Source organism: Notamacropus eugenii, chromosome 3 (genome assembly GCF_028372415.1).
Source record: "Notamacropus eugenii isolate mMacEug1 chromosome 3, mMacEug1.pri_v2, whole genome shotgun sequence".
In the NCBI taxonomy this organism is placed as follows: Eukaryota; Metazoa; Chordata; class Mammalia; order Diprotodontia; family Macropodidae; genus Notamacropus; species Notamacropus eugenii.
In genome coordinates, this window is record NC_092874.1 from 203,611,421 (window position 1) to 203,630,416 (window position 18,996).

At 42.1% G+C, this 18,996-nt stretch overlaps 1 protein-coding gene across 2 annotated transcripts in view; it reads right to left on the bottom strand.

The window, feature by feature from the left end:
* Positions 1-18,996, bottom strand: part of SLC6A13 (solute carrier family 6 member 13) — a 67,981-nt gene that overhangs the window by 14,626 nt on the left and 34,359 nt on the right. For both annotated transcript variants that reach the window (XM_072654080.1, XM_072654081.1), the window contains exons 5-7: positions 13,293-13,377; positions 11,915-12,047; positions 10,214-10,348 (exon numbers count right to left, since the gene is read on the bottom strand). In XM_072654080.1, coding sequence (XP_072510181.1) covers positions 10,214-10,348; positions 11,915-12,047; positions 13,293-13,377 — 353 coding nt within the window. The remainder of the gene's footprint in view (positions 1-10,213; positions 10,349-11,914; positions 12,048-13,292; positions 13,378-18,996) is intronic.

An 18,996-nucleotide genomic window follows, 5' to 3' on the forward strand; every position in this document is an offset into this window, starting at 1 on the left:
GGAAAGGGAAGGGGAAGAGGAAGAAGAAGGGGAAGCAAAAGGGGAAGGGGAAGACTAGGGTTATACTCTAAAACAAAGATTAATCTGTCCCAGAGCAAATCCCAGGAAACTAGTCCATAGTCCTTAGTGTTGTTGGAGGATTTCTGGTTTCTCTTCATCTAGGGTCTTATGGAAGAAATAAGGGGAAAGCTCCAGGCAGAAAGAGGTAAGTCATCATATAATCATAAGAGTTGGATGTACTTCCCTCCCTTCTTTGCAGAGGTAGAAAACTGTGCCTGTGGAACATTATACTGTAGGACTCAATCTATTGACTTTGCTGAACTGCTTTAAAAGAAAAATTCTTTGTGACAAAGAATGGCTTACTTATTAGGGCAGAGGGGAGGGAAGAAGGGTACATTTGGAAATAGAAGTAACACAAAAACAAAAATACCAATAGTTTTTTTAAAGAATATTAGAACTGGAAGAAATTGAGATCATTGTACCCATCCCCCCTAAATTCTGGTTCCTGGGAAAATGTTGTACCTTATCCACATTTTGTCTCACAGGGGCATACCTGATCAACTGGGAAGGGTTTGAGGCAGAAACTCTTGGGAAATTGCTTCAAAAATAACCTCATATTTATGTAGCATTTAAAGTTTCTTCACAACAAGTGTTTATGAGAATGCTATTATCCTTCTTACAGAGGAGGAAACCAATCACTATCACCATTAACATCTATATAGTGTTTTAAGCTTTGTTTTACATATATATTATATATATAATGTGTGTATATATATGTATATGTATATATGTGTATACATATATATATATATACATATATATACATATACATAGATGTAGACATCTTTGAGCTTCACAGCAGCCCTGTGAGGTAGGTACTATTATTATCCCCATTTTACAGATGAGGAAACTGGGGCTGGGAGAAGTTAAGGTGATTTACTCAGTCACATAGCCAGAAAGTGGCAGATGGAGGATTCAAGCCCAGATGTCAGACTCCAAGTACTATGTCCTATTACACCACCCTTTCTTACTTCCCAGTTAACTGCAGCATCACCAATGTATTAATGGCACCCACCCAACTTCCATTCCGTATCCCCATCTGAAGACAAAGGGGAATAATCCTCAGAGAGAATCAAGGAAGTGGACAAGATTTTGAACGTAAAGGGTTTTACTCTTTGAATGTAAAGGGGGTGGGGATGGAGGGGAGGGGAGACAGGAATAGTCCTCTAGATAAACACTGGGTATTATTGTTACTGTTATTATCTCAGCTGGCTGGTACAGCCTGTGCGTGTTATGATTCAGCTTTAACAGCTAGAAAAACATCCCCAAGAGTGTGTGGGTCCTGAAAAACAAGACTAAGCAGTCCTACAGCCTTGCAGGAGACTGGGGTCCTGCTGCTACATGGACCCTCCCCCAGGCATTTCCTGACTTCAGAGGATTTCAGTTCTTAACCTGAATGTTTCCTTACACCATGACAGCCCAGGACTATTACCCTATTACAAAAAAACACCCAAACGTTAACTCAAATGACTGAAGCATATCATTTGATCATAGAGCATATTAAAATCATCCCAGACCCTGCCCCTTATTCTGACCTTGACATGCCCAGGTCCTGGATCACAGTAAAGTTCCCCAAGTATATCTACTCCTTTCTACTCACCAGTGATTGAGTCCTACTTCTTATCCCTTTTCCCACATCAAAGCTGCCCAATCTTTGCTTTTTGCTCCACTATGTAATGTTAACCAGCACCCACAGGCTTGCTCCCCTATTCTCTCCCCAATACCCAGCAAAATGACCCTTAAACCTTCCTGGGTTGACTTTTTAAAAAATTTGTTGGGTTCTACCCAACCTTTCTTTTTGTACCACTGTAACACCTGATAGGTAGCATCAATAGGTACTCCTGGGTATTCTACTTTATTCTTAGCCCTGTAGAAATGAACTACAAAAGAGCCAGAGAATGTAGTGAGATGATCATGGCTCTAATCTATTGTGCCTTCTGCTCACCCTGAAGGTCCTTCATTGGTTCATGCGGGGTTCTCAGGGCCAGAAGCTGCTGCTAGGGAAGAGAAAGATCAAAGATTGGAGTTACAGATGGGCAAGAAGTCAGGACTGAAAAGGGGCTAGAACCAAAAAAGGTATGATTTCTGCATAGGTAGGGGGTTGGAGGCTATAGAAAGGAAAAGGAACACTGAATAAGGTACAATAACTAGGGAAAGATTTCAACATGGAATGGGATAAGAAAAGGGATCTTTGGATTGATTTTGAATGGCAAAGAAGAAAAAGGTAGGAATGAATGAAAAAGAAATCTTGGCCACAGTTAAACTGAGATAAACTTGAGACTCCCCAAAACCGAATCTGATGCTAAAGGTTTAAAAAGTGGAGCAAGGGAAGTTTAAGGATAAGTAGCCTTAGAAATGTCAAAGACAGATTGCATGCTTTTTTGTGACACTTTGAAATACTTTTACCTTCTAAAAACCTTTCCATCAATTCTAAGGCTCCTCCCCAGGATAGCCCTCTTGACTCAGGTAAACAAGCTTGACCATAGGTCTCTGGCATTGATATCAGAATCTTAGGCAGAGTTTCCAGAGACTCAATATATTGTCATTCCCTCCCCAGGTCTAAAAGTTCAGCATGAGGGTTTCCTAGAAGATACCAGGGAGATTTCTGATTACCTTCTGAAATAGTCTGAACATTGCCTGTCTAGAAGCAACTCCCGGGGCAGGAAAGATTGAAGAAAAGTCATGCTGGTATAGTTCCCCACACATGTAAGGATCTAAGATAAGACAAGTTGTTAGGGAATAAGAGACCCAGAAGAAGAACCAAAGTTCAGAGTTCAAGGCTCAGGTCCAGCCTTGCGACAAGGGGCCCCCTCACTGTGTCCTTGGCAAGCTGTCAACCTTCTGCACAGCTGCCTGTGATGACGTGCCTGCTAGAACAGTGGTCAGAACAGGGGATTAGGAAACCATGGAGCAAACTGTTCTGGGCTTCCCTTCCCCCCCTCAAACTTATACACAAGTCTCCCCACTTCCATCAGAGGATACTGGTTTCTGAAACAAAAACCTTGCCACCTGGTAGTCGCCTGGGGCAGGGGTAGAGATCCTCCTGTGAAACTTCAAGGGATAGCCTTTGAGTTGAGGGGGCAGAGGAGGGGAGGGACATCTAACAGTAATACACCATTTTTAGTATTATTAGTGCTGATATTTACAAGACACTTTATGTACATTATTTCGTTTGAGCTTCACAATGCCTCGTGAAGCAGTTAGAACAAGTATTATTATCTCCATTTTACAAATGAAGAAACAGAGCCCCAGAACAGTCAAAGGACTTTGATGTGGTAGAGCCAAGATTGCAGTGCAGGTTTCCAGACACCAAATACGGTGACCTACTAGATTAGAAGCAGATAGATGACTCAGTGAACAGAGTACTGGGCCCAGAGTCAGTCACTTAAATTCTGTTTGCCTAGGACACAGCTAGATGGCTCAAGCATTAGGCTTGGAGTCAGAAAGAACTGAGTTCAAATCCAGCCTCAGACACTTACTAGCTGTGTGACTCTGGGCAAGTCACTTAAGTTTGCCTTAATTCACTGGAGAAGGAGAACTCCAGTATCTTTGCCAAAAAAAAAAACAAAAAAAAACCCATGGATAATATTGGTATGCAATAGTTCACAGGGTCACAAAGAGTTGGACATGACTAAATGACTGCACAATAAAATTAGATTCAGGAAAAGTTATCTGGAAGAAAGAAAAATCCTTCAAAGATTCACGTTGCCCTGAGGTGAAGCAACTTGCATTTTTTGAACAAGGAAATCCTGTTTATTTTCCTTGAGCAAGTCAATCTCATTCTCTAAGACTTAATTCTAGGGTGATGTAAAAATTCATCTTTTTAACAACAGCTTTACTCTTTTATTCATCAAACCTGTCACTAGAACTGCTTCCAAAGAGCAAAAAGGATTGATTTGAAGCAATCGGATGTTATGGGAAAGGCACGATGATGGAAGTCTGGACATCTGGGTCACTTTGAGTAAGTTACTTTACTCCCCAAAAGTTCTTTTCCCTCATCTATGAAATGAGGGAACTGTGCTAGGTCATCTCTAAGCTCCTTTTCTGCTCTAACATTCTATGGTTCTAGGAGTTTCCCCATCTACATTTACTTTATCCTCCAAAATGGAATAAACAAGATGACTGTGAGCAAGCTGAGAAGTAGAACATTGAAATAATTGAGGCACCAGATAATTAACCTCATAAAAAAGAGAAGTCAGTTGTACCTGAGACTCTAATAGTTACAAAACAAAAGCACCAATGAAAGGTAAGAAGTGCCCTCCACTAATACAAAAATGGCAGTAACTAACATTCATATAAGTGCTTTAAGATTTTCCAAGCACTCTATGTACGTTATTTCATTTAAGCTTCACAACAACCCAATGAGGCAAGCATTAACATGCCCATTTTATGGATAAGCAAACAGAAGCCTAGAGAGGCTAAGTGAATTGCCCATAGTCCCACAGCAAGAGTCAGGATTTGAATGCTGCTCTTCTTAACTCCAAGTCCAACAGTCTATCACTATACCATGCCATCTCCAATGCTTCAGCATGGCATGGATGTATCTTTGAGTTCTGTCTGGAAGTCTTGGTCAAGTGGATCTAGCTCTGGTCAATTCTACTGACTGCAAAGGGCAAATCCAATGACAGACTGATATTAGGGATATGCTTCCCTTCTGCCTTTGCCTTTCCCTTCCCAGCTCTACCTCAACCCCATATGGCCCCACACGAGAGAATGACATAATTATGCATTGCCACTTGAATGAGCTGGGTATAACTAACTACAAGCCTTCAAGTGAGATGCACAATTATTAAGCCCTACCAAATGCTCAGTCATGTCTCCCTAAAACCCACTTGGCCCCACTGCCTGCTCTGGTGCCATGTCCTCTAGAAACCTAAGCACCATCATCTGCGATGATTGTATAGCTAAGAACCCTCGGGCTTTGCCATCTACCCAGCTGTTGACTCTTAGAACATCTGGCTTTCCCATCTGCCTTGCAGATGAACTCATTAAAGAATGAGCTCCTCAACAAAAAGGACTGTCTAATTTTTTTACATATTTGTATCCCCAGCATTTAGCACAGTGCTTGGCACATAATAATCACTTAAATGGTTTTTTCATGCTTTCAAATTATAGAATAAGATTTGGAACTGGAGGGGACCTGGGAGATCATCTAGTCCATTCCTCCCATTTTATAGGTGAGGAAAATAAAGCTAAGAAGTGAAATCATTTGCCCAAAGTCACATAGATCTTACAGAGCAGAGTCACGATTTGAACGTAAATCTTCTGATTCCAAATGCAGAGCATCACATGCATTGCCAGAGGAATGGCCATGAGGTAATAGATACTCACAGTGCAAGGGAACCATCTATTAAGGCCCAGAAGGGTTCAGAGGTCCTTAAAGTATTATCAATAGTATTCCCTCCCCTAGTTCCATCTGCTCTGCTCTGAGAAGAAAGAAGGACAGAGACAATGTCATTCTTTCTGCCCATGTGGGTTACCTGATCTCAGCTCGCTGGTTGACTGAAAGTAAAGATAAGAGACTACAGGTACCAAGCTGCCAGTTGGAAATGTCACACTCCCAGGGAGGTGCCAACTAGATTCAATTATGGCTCTGGTACAGGCACCCTGCAAGGAGCTACTCTTTCTGCCTATTACAAAGACTTGGCTCTGAATTGAGGTCAAACAGCGAGCATGGATTCAGCTCTGAGCTGGGGCCACAGATGGGGTGCTAGACTGGAAAAGCTTGCATTAAATCTCTTAGGAAAAGTGGCGCCTCTCTACTTACATCCTTGATCCCATCCCTCCTATCTCCCCTAAGGACTTACTCTTTGAGCTTTCTATCATTTTAAAGCAGTTCTCTCCAAGATTACCAACATTCTCCTGTTAAATGCAATGGCCTTTTTTCAATCCTTATCACTTCTCAGCTCTCTTCAGCTTTTGTCCCTGTTGACTCCTCCATCCTCCTAGGCATCCCTCCCAGGATTTTCATGGCATTACTCTCTCCTGATTCTCTTCCTACCTGTCTGGCTCCTCCTTCTCAGTTTCCTTTCCTAGATCATCTTCCTATTACTCTTTGTGTGACTTTATCCCCCAAGACTCTACCTACACTCTTTTTTTTTCTCTTCTCCTTACACTCTTTCAGTGATCGCATAAGATCATCTCTCTCCAGAACTCTGATCCCACATCACCAACTGCCTACTGGTCACTTTACTGCCCTATGGGCATCTCCAACTGAATGTATCTCATCATCAAACAGAACAAATCTTCTCATCAAAATCCACCCCTTTTCCTAACTTTCTTATCTCTGTCAAGGACACCACCATTTTTCCAGTCATCAAAGTTTGAAATATTCTAGTCATCTCTGACTTTTCACTCTCTTTGCTCCACATATTCAGAGTTGATAAGATCTGATGATTCTGCTTCTCAAGTATTTCTCATATTCACTCCCTTCTCTACAATCACAAAGGCAGAATCCTAGCTAGCTGGCTAATGATGATGATGACGATGATGATGATGATGATGATGATGATGATGATGATGATGATGATGATGTGGAGGAGAAGGAAGAGGAGATTAGTTTAGCATTAATGTAGCATTTTAAGGTTTGCAAAGTACTTTACAAAATTTTATCTCATTTTATCCTCACACTAACTCTGGAAAGTAGATCCTATCAGGCAGGCAGAGGTTAAGTAATTTACCCAAGTTCACACAGCTAGTAATGTCTGAGACAAGATTTGAATTCAGGCCTTCTTGTCTGCAGGTCCATCCAAGTCTACCCCTACCTGCCTCTAATTCAGGTTCTCCTCTACTCTTCTCTGGACTATTTAGCTTCCTAATTAGTCTCCCTGACTCATGTCTCTCCCCTTTCCAATCCATCCTCCACAGTGCCAAATTGAATTCTTATAGCACAGGTCTGACTATATAACACTTCCCTGCTCAAAATCTCCACTGTCTCTGGGATAAAACATAATCTCCTTGATCCAGTATTTAAAGACATTTACCATGTGGCCCCAACTCATCTTTCTAGTCTTGTACATTACTATCCTTCATGCATTCTACATTCTAGTCAAATTGGACTAACTGCTGTTCTCCTAAACATGGTATTCTATCTCCCACTTTTATGTCTTTGCATATGTTGTCTTTCCATGTCTAGAATGTTCACCATCCTCACTTCTGCCAAGGAGAATTCCTAGCTTCCTTCAAAGTACATCTCAGGCACCATCTCCTTTGTAAGAGGTCTTTCCTGATTCCCCCCTTCCCATGTTGTTAGTGTCCTCCCTCCTTCCTGTTTGAAATCTCTGCCTCCTATAATCCATAAGCATCTCCATCTTAATATTTCCAAATTAGAACTCATTTCATCCATTTAACTTGTCCCTCCTACATTTCTTTCTGTTTCTAATGAGGATACTACCACCCTTCTAGTCACCTATGTTTGTAACTTTTGAGTCATTCTTGACTAGCCATCCCTTCACCCAATCAGGTGCCAAGAATGATCAGTTCTACCACCCTAACATTTCTTGTCCTCTTCTCTCTACCTTTCTAGTTCAAGCTCTTATCACTTCTCACTCATGCTATGGCAATATCCCTACTGCCATGATTTTTACTCTAATCTATTTCCTCATGGTTGCCAAAACAGTCTTCCTAAAGCACAGGTTTTGAAAATGACATTCTCTTGGTCAAAAATTTTCAGAGGCTCACTATTGCTTCTAGAATGAAATACTGGTTCCTCATGAGGATATCCTGACACTTTAGGCTTCCACAATTTCCCTCCTACTTTTCTAAATTTATTTAATATTTCTCCCTTTCACTAAATGGACCTCCTATTGTTCCTCAAATTTATCCTTCCATTTTCTGTTTTCCTGCTATTCCACAGGCTGTCTAGCATTCCAAGAAGACATTCCTCTTCACTCTCGCCTCTTTGAACCCTCAGCTTTCTTCAGATCTCAGCTCAGGTGGCAAGTCCTCAATAAAGCCATTGTTTTGATCACCTCAAATACTAGTGCACTCTTCCCACTCAGAGTAGAGTGTCATCTCCTTGAAACTCTCTCTGGTTTTTGTTTTGTTTCTTTTTATGCCCAGTGCCTAGCATAACCTCTTGCACATAGTGAGCACTTGATAAATTTTTTTCTTGAATTGAACTGAAATGACTCCCAAAAGTCTTCTTTCTGATGTTCTCAAAGTATTTCAATGGCTCATGTTCACTGTACCGCCCACAGCTAGCTGGACAGGTGATAAGATGTGGGTAGCAGGAAAAAATGATAAGGGTGATTCCCTGCAACAATAAATTAATCACAGCCCTCCCTCACTTTAAATCCAATTCATTTGCAAGTCATGACATCACCTTCCTGATGTCATGGTCCTCTTGCAGAATGGAGGATAAGCAACAACCTGTGAGTAGTAGTAACTGCCTCACTAGGGATCCAACTGGCCAGTTCCAGTTGGGCAACTCAGTGCCTGCCTGTTTTCTTTTCTTCCTTCCTTGCTTCCTTCCTTCTTTCCTACCTTCTTCCTTCCTTCTTTCCTTCCTTCCTTCCGTTCCTTCCTCTCCCTCTGTCTACATAGGGAATCATACCCTTACCTGCAGTGCTCTGCCCAAAGGAATATAAATGTTGATTGCTGAAACCTAGCAAGATATCTTGGAGTTTATAGGCTAGATTTCTTTTTTATGGACCATGCCTTACACCCAAATAACTCTGGCTCTCACTGATTGGCCAACAATAGATCGCAGCCCAAGTCTCACTCGGTCATTGTTTGGATTCTGATGGCTCAGAATAAGTGTAAATCACAATTGTTTCTGTTTTGGTCAGAAACCCTGAGGATCTTCCCCTCCCAGACTGATTTTATTTTGTTTGACTAGGTAAAAGAGGCCATTCTTTGCCTCATTTTTACTTTAATCACTTTGTCTCACACACGGAGACCTGGGAAAGACCTTAGCTTAAAAAGGCCAAAATCTCCCACTGCATCAGAGCCATCTCCAGTTGTCCTGATGTATGTCTTGCCACTAGTTCCAGATGGCTCCAGAAGAGAGAGGGAGGCTAATGACTTTGCCCAGCCCTTCCTCACTTAAATCCAATTAACTTGCAAGTCATGACATCTCCTTCCCAGGGTCACGGTCCTATTTAAGAACAAAGGAGAAGCACCAACCTCAAATTAATCAATGTTATTCATAGAGCAACTACTGTCTGTGAATGGGAGTAACACTGTACTAGAGGCAGTGGGTGTTACAAAATGTAAGACATAGTCAACTGTCAGTCAAGCATGAAACATCGAGGCTCGAAGTCAGGCCCAGGAGCCCTTTCTCTGCCTTCCTGACGAAACTGAGGAGGCAGGAAAAGGGGAACAAGACAACAACAGGGATACAGCTAAAAGTGGGGGGGTTATGGGATGACGTCTGACTTTCATCATTCCCCCTACAGCCCATCTGCTTTATAAACACCCCAACCACGTATCATAACAGCAGATAAAATCTATTTTTAAAAAAGTTAAATAAGAAGGCAATGGAGATCTGAACTGAACCCTTTCTCAGACCCCTCCTGCCTGGACCCTTTAATCTCCTTTGGAGGTGCTTTTTTCCACTAAGACTGCCTTCCCTCTGTCCCTCCCTACACCCTGCAAGGAAAAAGACAGGCATGAATGGTATTTATTACAGAATAACATATCTTGTGCCAGGGATAACTGAAAGCAGCCTCTAATTTGGGGGTCACAAGAGAAGAGATTGCCAGTCTAAGGGGAAAGTGACTAAGAGTGGGGAGCTGGAAAGGGGAGATGAGGAGAACAAGGCCCCTGGGACATAGGAATGGGTCAAATGGACAGAAAGAAATAGCCCAGAGAATGGGAAGTTGAGGAGAAAAGAAAAAGGGGGAGATGTCAAATCAAAAGAGAAGAATGGGATAAGGGGAAGGGAAGAGGAAGCAGTTGTCAAAGAGCAAAGTCTTGGTTTCCAAGGCATTTACCAATGTTAATCCAAGCCTCCAGGCTTTGTGGCAGCTATGAATCAGGAAAGTGGAGTTTCCAGACACCACCTCCTAGGCAACTTAAGATCCAAGAAAGTATTTGTAAAGCAATCCCCAGGAATAGATAGACAACCTTTGGATGGCCCAGAATGGGCATGGAGATTCCTGCCCCTGAATGCCCTTAAGCTGAATGATTTCCCCTTCCTATGGCTCCTTACCTGGGGATCCCATAGCCGGGTGAGATTTGGGTACAGGTAGAACTGGATCCCCTGGGCAGCACCAGGCAGAGTCACCCCTCGGATTAACAGGACCACCAGCATGAGGTATGGAAACGTGGCTGTGAAATATACTACCTGCAACAAGGGAAGGTATCAGTTTGGAGGAATGAAAATGAGGAGGTTTTCAAGCAAAGGCAGTCAGGAAGATATTAAGCCAAGGAGTGAGGAAGGAGAGGGTAGGACATTTGGAGATAAGGGGCAAGGAAATCTCCCCCATGGGAAAGGTCAAAGAGGTTCCCCCTTCAGCTGTTCCCTCCCCACATGCCTCGCAGCTGCTCAGATCAATCTCCCCTCCTCTCTCCTGCTACCTTTCCTCCACATTTTGCTCCCTTCCTAGAAAGGATTCAGGCATCTATCAGCTTTCCTGTACAACTCTCCTATCCACCTCCATTCATACATCCTTTTTCTCCTACAATTCACTATCTTGCTAGACTACATGGACTACACAAAGATATAACACAAGACTATAAGCAGGACCACCATCCAAACTCCTCCAAACTCCTGATGTAATTGGGATTGTTAACATTACCCACCCCCCTCCCACTTTCTGCAGCAAAGGTTTAGAACAGTTAAGCACCCAGATGGGGAAAGGATCTATCTGGGTCCCCTGCATGGAAAGTATTTAATATATTCAAAATACCTACTGATACCTCACTCATTCTGGAGTGGACAGTTGCCCTCAGTTTTCCAGCTGGTTCCCAGAAGGTCAGGGGGCTGGTTAATGATCTCAACTGGGAATTTTTACAAGGAATTTGGTTCAGGTAGTGGAAAGTCTGCTAGACTTAAAGTGAGAAGAACCTGGAATAGAATTTTGTTCTCTGCCCGACCCAACCCCATCAACCCTGTGATTCTAGGTAAGCCTGTCAGGTTCTCTTAACTTCAGTGTCTTCATCCATAAAATGGGAATAATAACACCTCTTGTCTTGGGATCATTGTGAGAGTCAACTGAGAATGTATATAAAGTGCTCTGTAAACCTTAAAGTTGGCTAGGAAAGGGGAGGTAAGTAAACTGTGTACAAATTGTATTTACAGACTATGTGGTATTCTGTCAAGTAGTCTGCAAGTCAGAATTCCTCTGTAGGCTATCCTTTTTCACTCTCTTCTTATTCTCCTAATTATCAATGTCCTTCTTTTCTTCCACCAAAAGTATGTGGCACAGAGTGGAAAGAGCCACAGAATTCAGAGGAAGGGAGAAGGCAAGGGTAAAGGCAGCTGGGCTGTAGCCTTTAAACTAGGGGCTCTTCACCTTTCTTGTGTAATAGCCCCCTTTGGCAATCTAATAAAGCTTAAGGACCCCTTCTCAGAGTAGTGTGTTTTAAACAATTTGAGGAAATACTAAGTCTCAGTTAGAGGTTATTTAATTATGTAGATGACATGTTTGTGTATTTCATGTAGATTAAGGATATATTTGTATCGTTTATGTAGATTAAAGTATATAGTTAATTATATAGAGATCAGTTAGTTATATAAAGATGTAATTTTTTCCATCCACGTAATCAGACACTATGAAATCTATTTGTGGACCCCAGGTTAAGAACCCCTACTCCAAACTACAGCCTGATGAACATCTGGTAGCTCTAACACTCAGGGAAGGCAGTGAATCCTAATGCTGAAGAGTACGGGAACTCCTTAGATGCCTACTTTGCCTGTGGACTTGACTCCTTTCCAAATGCAGAAGTAGCAGATGATCCAGGCGAGCAGGAGGCACAGGGCCAGCTCCCAGCGCAGGCTCCCCAGGTGCTGGATCCCTTCGGAGATTTTCAGGACTCGCCTCCTGGGGAGAGAAAAGTTGACCCTGGCTCCAGTTTTGGATGACCCATCAAGTTTTGCAGACCCCATCCTCAAAACAACAGTTCAATTACATGAACTCTATCTAACCTAATGATTCATCACAGAGTTCACCAGCTGGGGTCCCCCAGGCATCCACAGGGGTCTCCTTGGCCCAGATGAAAGGCAGGGAACTAGGAGGTCAAGAGGGACAAATGCAAACTTCACGATAGACAAGGTCCAGGGGAGGGCTGGAAAAGGAAGGGGGTTGTTATTGGTTTAAGCTAGGAAGAAGAGTCTAAAACCCTTTTCCCTAACCATGTGTTAGGATGTTCTGAATGCACCTCCTCCTCACCAAAAACTCTTGGAATCCCTAGCTTCCTTCAAAGTTCATGTGCCTTACATGGGGCCTTTCTTCATCCCTCCAGCTGCTAGTACCTTGAAACTATTCTATTTTTATATACTTATGCTCATACTTCAATATACATACACACATACACACTCACGTACACATAGGCTCATAGATCTAGAGCTAAGAGTGACCTCAGAAGCCATCTAGTCCAACCCCTTATTTTACATATGAGGAAACTGAGGCCCAAAGACATAAAACAACTCACTGAAGGTCATACAAAGAGTAAGCTTCAGAGATAGGAACTGAACACTTCTTTCCCCTACTCCCGTGAGTGTGTGTGTGTGTGTGTGTGTGTGAGTGTGTGTGTGTGTGTGTGTGTGTGTGTGTGTGTGTGTGTACATTTCTGTATGTGCAATGTTTAAGAGAAGAATGAAAAAACAAGAGAGGGGATGATGGGCCAGGTAATATCTCCTGGCAAATCATAAAAAAAAGTCTGAGAAATACTGAGCCCTGTGACCCTTATCAACCATGATAGAACAAACTAATAGAATTAAAGAGGAATTAGACTTTCACTGTTGACACCATGAGGCAGCTAGGTGAAATAATGGATAGAGCACTGGTCTGAGAGTCAGAAAGACTCATTTTCAGGAGTTCAAATCTGGCCTTAGACATGTACTAGCTGTATAGCCCTGGACAAGTTACTTAACTCATTTGTCTAAGTTTCCTCATTTGTAAAATGAGCTGGAGAAGGAAATAGCAAATCACTACAGTATCTTTGCCAGGAAAACCCCAAAAAAGGTCATGAGGCGTCAGACATGAATTAAATGACTGAATAACAGTTGATACCATGACTGTTTCTCCCCATATCCCTCTCTCCAACAAGGCCAAGGTTTCACTTACTCCCAAAACTCAATGACAGGAGAGGTGGCATTCTCAGCTGTCACATTCAGGGAGCCGTTGGTCCTCTGGAACTCCACACAATGCTCTGCTCAAGAAACATGTAGGAAGGAAGAGGAAGCATTAGGCAGGTGCGAGGCAAAGCCAGAAAGGTTGATGAGAAAATTAGGGAGGGCAAGAGGTGGCTATGGGAAAACTGAGCTAATAAGTAGAGGAGATCTGAGCTGAACTTGTGTCCACATTGCTTCCTTGTTTGCTGCTATCCCTAATGCAACCCACTTACCCTCCATTGACACTGATAAACAGTTTCATGGCAGTCATGGAGGTGGCAGCTGCTTTTCTGTGTTGGTGGACTTGTCTTCTCACTTGAAGATATACAGATGGAGTTAAGAAAAACATTTCCTTGCCTCAGACCCAATACTTCACCTCATGAGGTCACAGTCTCATGAACAATGAACAATCTGATAAAACAGCACTTAGGAAAGTGTGACTGTCACACTTAACCATGGCCAAAGGGAAATAGTCATTAATAAAGAAAAATCTCCAGGTATGATGCCAACATTGGTGTTCTTAGTAAAACCAGATAAACTGAGGGAACTACCCACCATGGAGTCTTCTGGAAGAGTCATCTTTTGTCACTTTTCACTTGTTTCAAAGCCCCCCCAATCAGTCCAGAAGCATATAGGCCTGAACCACAACTTTGTTGTCAAAAACACATGTCCCATAAACTTTCCTAGTGAGAAATTCTATAGATAAAGTCACCAATAAATCTATCAAATTGATAAGTACTGATTTTATACCTACTATGTGCCAGGCAATGGGTTCATAGGATGACTACAACAAAACAGTTACTGCCATCTCATGAAGAAGCTGTCATGGATGAGTTCAGTGACTATGTTGGCAGGTGTGTAGATGGAGATTATTGGACTGCTCAGGATTGAAAAACTGAAAAGAAATGGTTTTGTCTGCTGGCTTTCAGGAGTTAAGCATCACTGAAAAATCACAAACTATTTGTTTCCTTCTGAATACAGCAAGGTTGGAAGTGGAAGAAGAATCACAGCTATGGCTAAGATTAAATTAATAGTCTCACTGATTTGATGATTGCAAAACAGCTGGAGTTAAAGGAGGTCTAAGCAATATATCAGGTGCTATCCTAAGGACAAAGCATAGTCTGATTATGCTTCACAATCTGGGATCCAAAGATCAGGTTAAATTCATTGGACTGACTCTCAGTCTCAAGGCAGCCAAGATCATAGACCAAACTCTCTGAGAAAGCCACATGCAACCAAGATCCTCAGAGACAAAGAGCTGAATAATAGTCTATTTCTGCTTTCATCAACAAGTCAAAGGACAAAACAAGTATATTGTGAGGATCAAAGAGAATACCTTGAGTGAAGTGCTTTGTAACCATAAAGAGTTTATCTATTCTCTACTAGTCTGTTAGCTTCTTGATGAGCCAAGAACTTGAAAAACATGCCCCTAAATCACATCATTTTAGAGCTACGATGGACTTAAGCAACCATCTAGTCCTGTACCAGAAAAGAATTTCTATTATACCATGCTTAATAAGTGATCATTTGGGGGCGGAGCCAAGATGGCAGAGTAGAAAGACACACAAACACAGGCTATCCCCACACAGCCCATAAAATACCTGTAGAGAGGGACTCTCAACAAATTCTGGAGCAGCAGAAGTGGAGAACAACAGAGTGGAGGAGATTTCCAGCCCAGGGTGACCTGAAAGGCCCATGGGAAATGTCTGGTGCACCAGACACGGAGCGGAGCATGGAGCCCAGCCCAGCCTTGGTCACACAGCACAGCTCGCATACAGCCCAGCCCTCTGGGTAGGAATCTCCAGTCACAGAATTCCCAGTCCCAGTAGCAGCAGTTTCCAGATCCCTCAACCCACAGGTGCCAAAGGTCAGTGACGGGGTTTTTTCAGCTGGCTGGAAAGGGAGAAGGGCCTTCCCATACCTCTGGTCTCAGGTAGCAGTTGGCCACAGAGGCCACATCGGGCAGGCGGCAGCAGTTCCTGAAGCCCCTACAGCAGCCTGCATCCATTGTTGAATCGTAAAAACCCTTGGAGGCACTGAGGAGCTGAATATTACCTCAGCCCTGTGTAGAGGCCCTGAGGGAGCTGGCAGAACTGGAGGCCAGGTGGCTGTGGAGAGGAAACTCTTAAGATTGTGGGCACAAAAATCCCTTCCTACTCTCAGACCAATATACATGCTTGATTGTGCCACCTTGGAGGAAGTGAGATCTTACAGATTCCCAGAGTATACCCTACTCTTGACAAAGGACCCAAAAGTCAAGTAACTGGTTGGGAAAATGCCCAAAAAAGGGGAAAAAAATAAGACTAAAGAAGGTTACTTTCTTGGTGAACAGATATCTTCTCCCATCCTTTTAGATGAGGAAGAACAATGCCCACCATCAGGGAAAGACATAAAAGTCAAGGCTTCTGTATCCCAAACATCAGGAATAAATATTCAATGCGTTCAGGCCATGGAAGAGCTCAAAAAGGATTTTGAAAATCAAGGTAGAGAGGTGGAGGAAAAACTGGAAGAGAAATGAGAGAGATGCAAGAAAAGCATGAAAAGCAGGTCAACACCTTGCTAAAGGAGACCCAAAAAAATGCTGAAGAAAATAACACCTTGAAAAATAGGCTAACTCAATTGGCAAAAGAGGTTCAAAAAGCCAATGAAGGGAAGAATGCTTTAAAAAGCAGAATTGGCCAAATGGAAAAGGAGGTTCAAAAGCTCACTGAAGAAAATAGTTCTTTAAAAATTAGAATGGAACAAATGGAGGCTAATGACTTTATGAGAAAACAAGAAACCACAAAACAAAACCAAAAGAATGAAAAAATGGAAGATTATGTGAAATATCTCATTGGAAAAACAACTGACCAGGAAAATATGTCCAGGAAAGAGAATTTAAAAATTATGGGACTACCTGAAAGCCATGATCAAAAAAAGAGCTTAGACATCATCCTTCATGAAATTATCAAGGAAAACTGCCCTGAGATTCTAGAACCAGGGGGCAAAATAAATATTGAAAGAATCCACTGATCACCTCCTGAAAGAGAAACTCCTAGGAACATTGTAGCCAAATTCCAGAGTTCTCAGGTCAAGGAGAAAATATTGCAAGCAGCTAGAAAGAAACAATTCAAGTATTGTGGAAATACAATCAGGATAACACAAGATCTAGCAGCTTCTACATTAAGGGATCGAAGGGTGTGGAATATCATATTCCAGAAGTCAAAGGAACTAGGACTAAACCAAGAATCGCCTACCCAGCAAAACTGGGTATAATACTTCAGGGGAAAAAACGGTCTTTCAATGAAACAGAAGACTTTCAAGCATTCTTGATGAAAAGACCAGAGCTGAAAAGAAAATTTGACTTTTGAACACAAGAATGAAGAGAAGCATGAAAAGGTAAACAGCAAAGAGAAATCATAAGGGACTTACTAAAGTTGAACTGTTTACATTCTTACATGGAAAGACAATATTTGTAACTCTTGAAACTTTTTTCATTATCTGGGTAGTTGGCGGGATTACACACACACACAGAGAGAGAGAGAGAGAGAGAGAGAGAGAGAGAGAGAGAGCAAGCACAGGGTTAATTTGAATAGGATGGGATCATATCTTTAAAAAATGAAATTAAGCAGTGAGAGAGAAATATATTGGGAGGAGAAAGGGAGAAATGGAATGGGGCAAATTATCTCTCATAAAAGAGGCAAGTAAAAGACTTTTCAGTGGAGGGAAAAAGGGGGGAGGTGAGAGAAAAAACATGAAGCTTACTCTCATCACATTCGACTAAAGGAAGGAATAAAATGCACACTCATTTTGGTATGAAAACCTATCTTACAATCAGGAAAGTGGGGGAGAGGGGATAAGCAGGGTGGGGGGGATGATGGAAGGGAGGGCAGTGGGAGGAGGGAGCAATCTGAAGTCAACACTCTTGGGGACAGATAGGATCAAAAGAGAGAATAGAAGAAATAGGGGGCAGAATAGGAGGAGGGAAATATATTTAGTCTTACACAACACAACTATTATGGAAGTCATTTGCAAAACTTCACAGATATGGACTATATTGAATTGCTTGCCTTCCCAAAGGGAATGGGTGGGGAGGGAGGGATGAAGAGAGGTTGGAACTCAAAGTTTTAGGAACAACTGTTGAGCATTGTTCTTGCAACTAGGAAATAAGAAATACAGGTAATTGGGTATAGAAAGTTATCTGGCCCTACAGGACAAAAGAGAAGATGGGGATAAGGGAAGGGAGGGATGTTAGAAGGGAGGACAGATTGGTGATAGGGGTAATTAGAATGCTCAGTGTTTTGGGGTGGAGGGAGGGGAGGAATGGGGAGAAAATTTGGAACCCAAAATTTTGTGGAAACGAATGTTGAAGACTTAAATAAATAAATTTAAATGAATAAAAAAACTAGTGATTATCCATCTTTGTCTATTATAAGAGGTCTAGTATAGCCTTTGCTGATATTATGCTTTGCTTGTTGGACTTAGAAGTGTGGTGGAAAGAGGAAGAGAAAGACTTGGAATCAGGAGACCTGAATTCAAACAGCTCTGCCACTTACTAGCTGCAAAACATAAGGCAAATCATAGAATCACACAATTTTAAGTTGCAAAAGACCTCAGAGGATGCTCTCCAATCCAACATGGACTTGGACAGAACTTTGCTCTCCAATGTCCCCAACAAGTGACCATCTGGTCTTCAGGCAGACCATTTGAAAAATAATTGTAGGGGCAGCTAAGTGGCACAGTGTATAGAGGACCAGCCCTGGAGGACCTAAGTTCAAATCTAGCCTCAGAAACTTACTAGCTGTGTGACCCAGGGCAAGTGACTTAACCCTGATTGCTTTCAAAAGAAATAATAATAACTCTAATGGTAAGAAAGCTTTACCTGTGATTCAATCAAAATGCGTCTCTTTGCAACTTTCACCCACAATTCCCAGTTCTGTTCTCGGAGGTCAGATTGAATAAGTGGAAGCCCCTTTCTACGTGATAGCCCCTCAAATATTTGAACACAGCTAAACAATCCCAACTCCTTTTGATTCTCATAGAGGATGGTAGTAATACCTACCTCATAGAGTTGCTGTTAACATCAAAGAGATGATGTATTTAAATATTTTGAGAATTTTAAAGTGCTACATAAATGTCAAATATTATCATTATAATTATTAGCATTAAACTGAACTTCACATGGCATGGTCTGCAATCCTTCATCCTCCTCCTCTGGATGCACTAGAACTGAATATAATATTTAAATGCTGTCTGACCAGTGTGATCAGAGGACAGTGAGACTATTATCTTCTATATTTTGAATTTTGCTCCTTCTTCCATGTACCCTAAGGTCTCATACTTTTTTGGCTTCCATATCATGTTCTTTATTCTGTTTGACCTCAGAGGGAAGAACTAGGGGCAATGGGCAGAAGTCACAGAGATTCCAGCTTAGACTGATATAAGGAAAAGTTTCCTGACAGCTGGAACTGTCCAAAAATGTTTCAAGCTGCTTCAGCAGGCAGTTGTTTTCCTCTCCCTACAGGCCTTCAGGCAGAGGCCAAATGACCACTTCTCAGAATATTTGAAGAGAAGAGCATTTCCCATGTTTTTGTTGAGATCAGTATCTTTGCTCTGGAACCTGCTTAAGTGCTTGTGCTCATGAAGAAGGAATGTCTATCTAATGTAACTGAAACTGG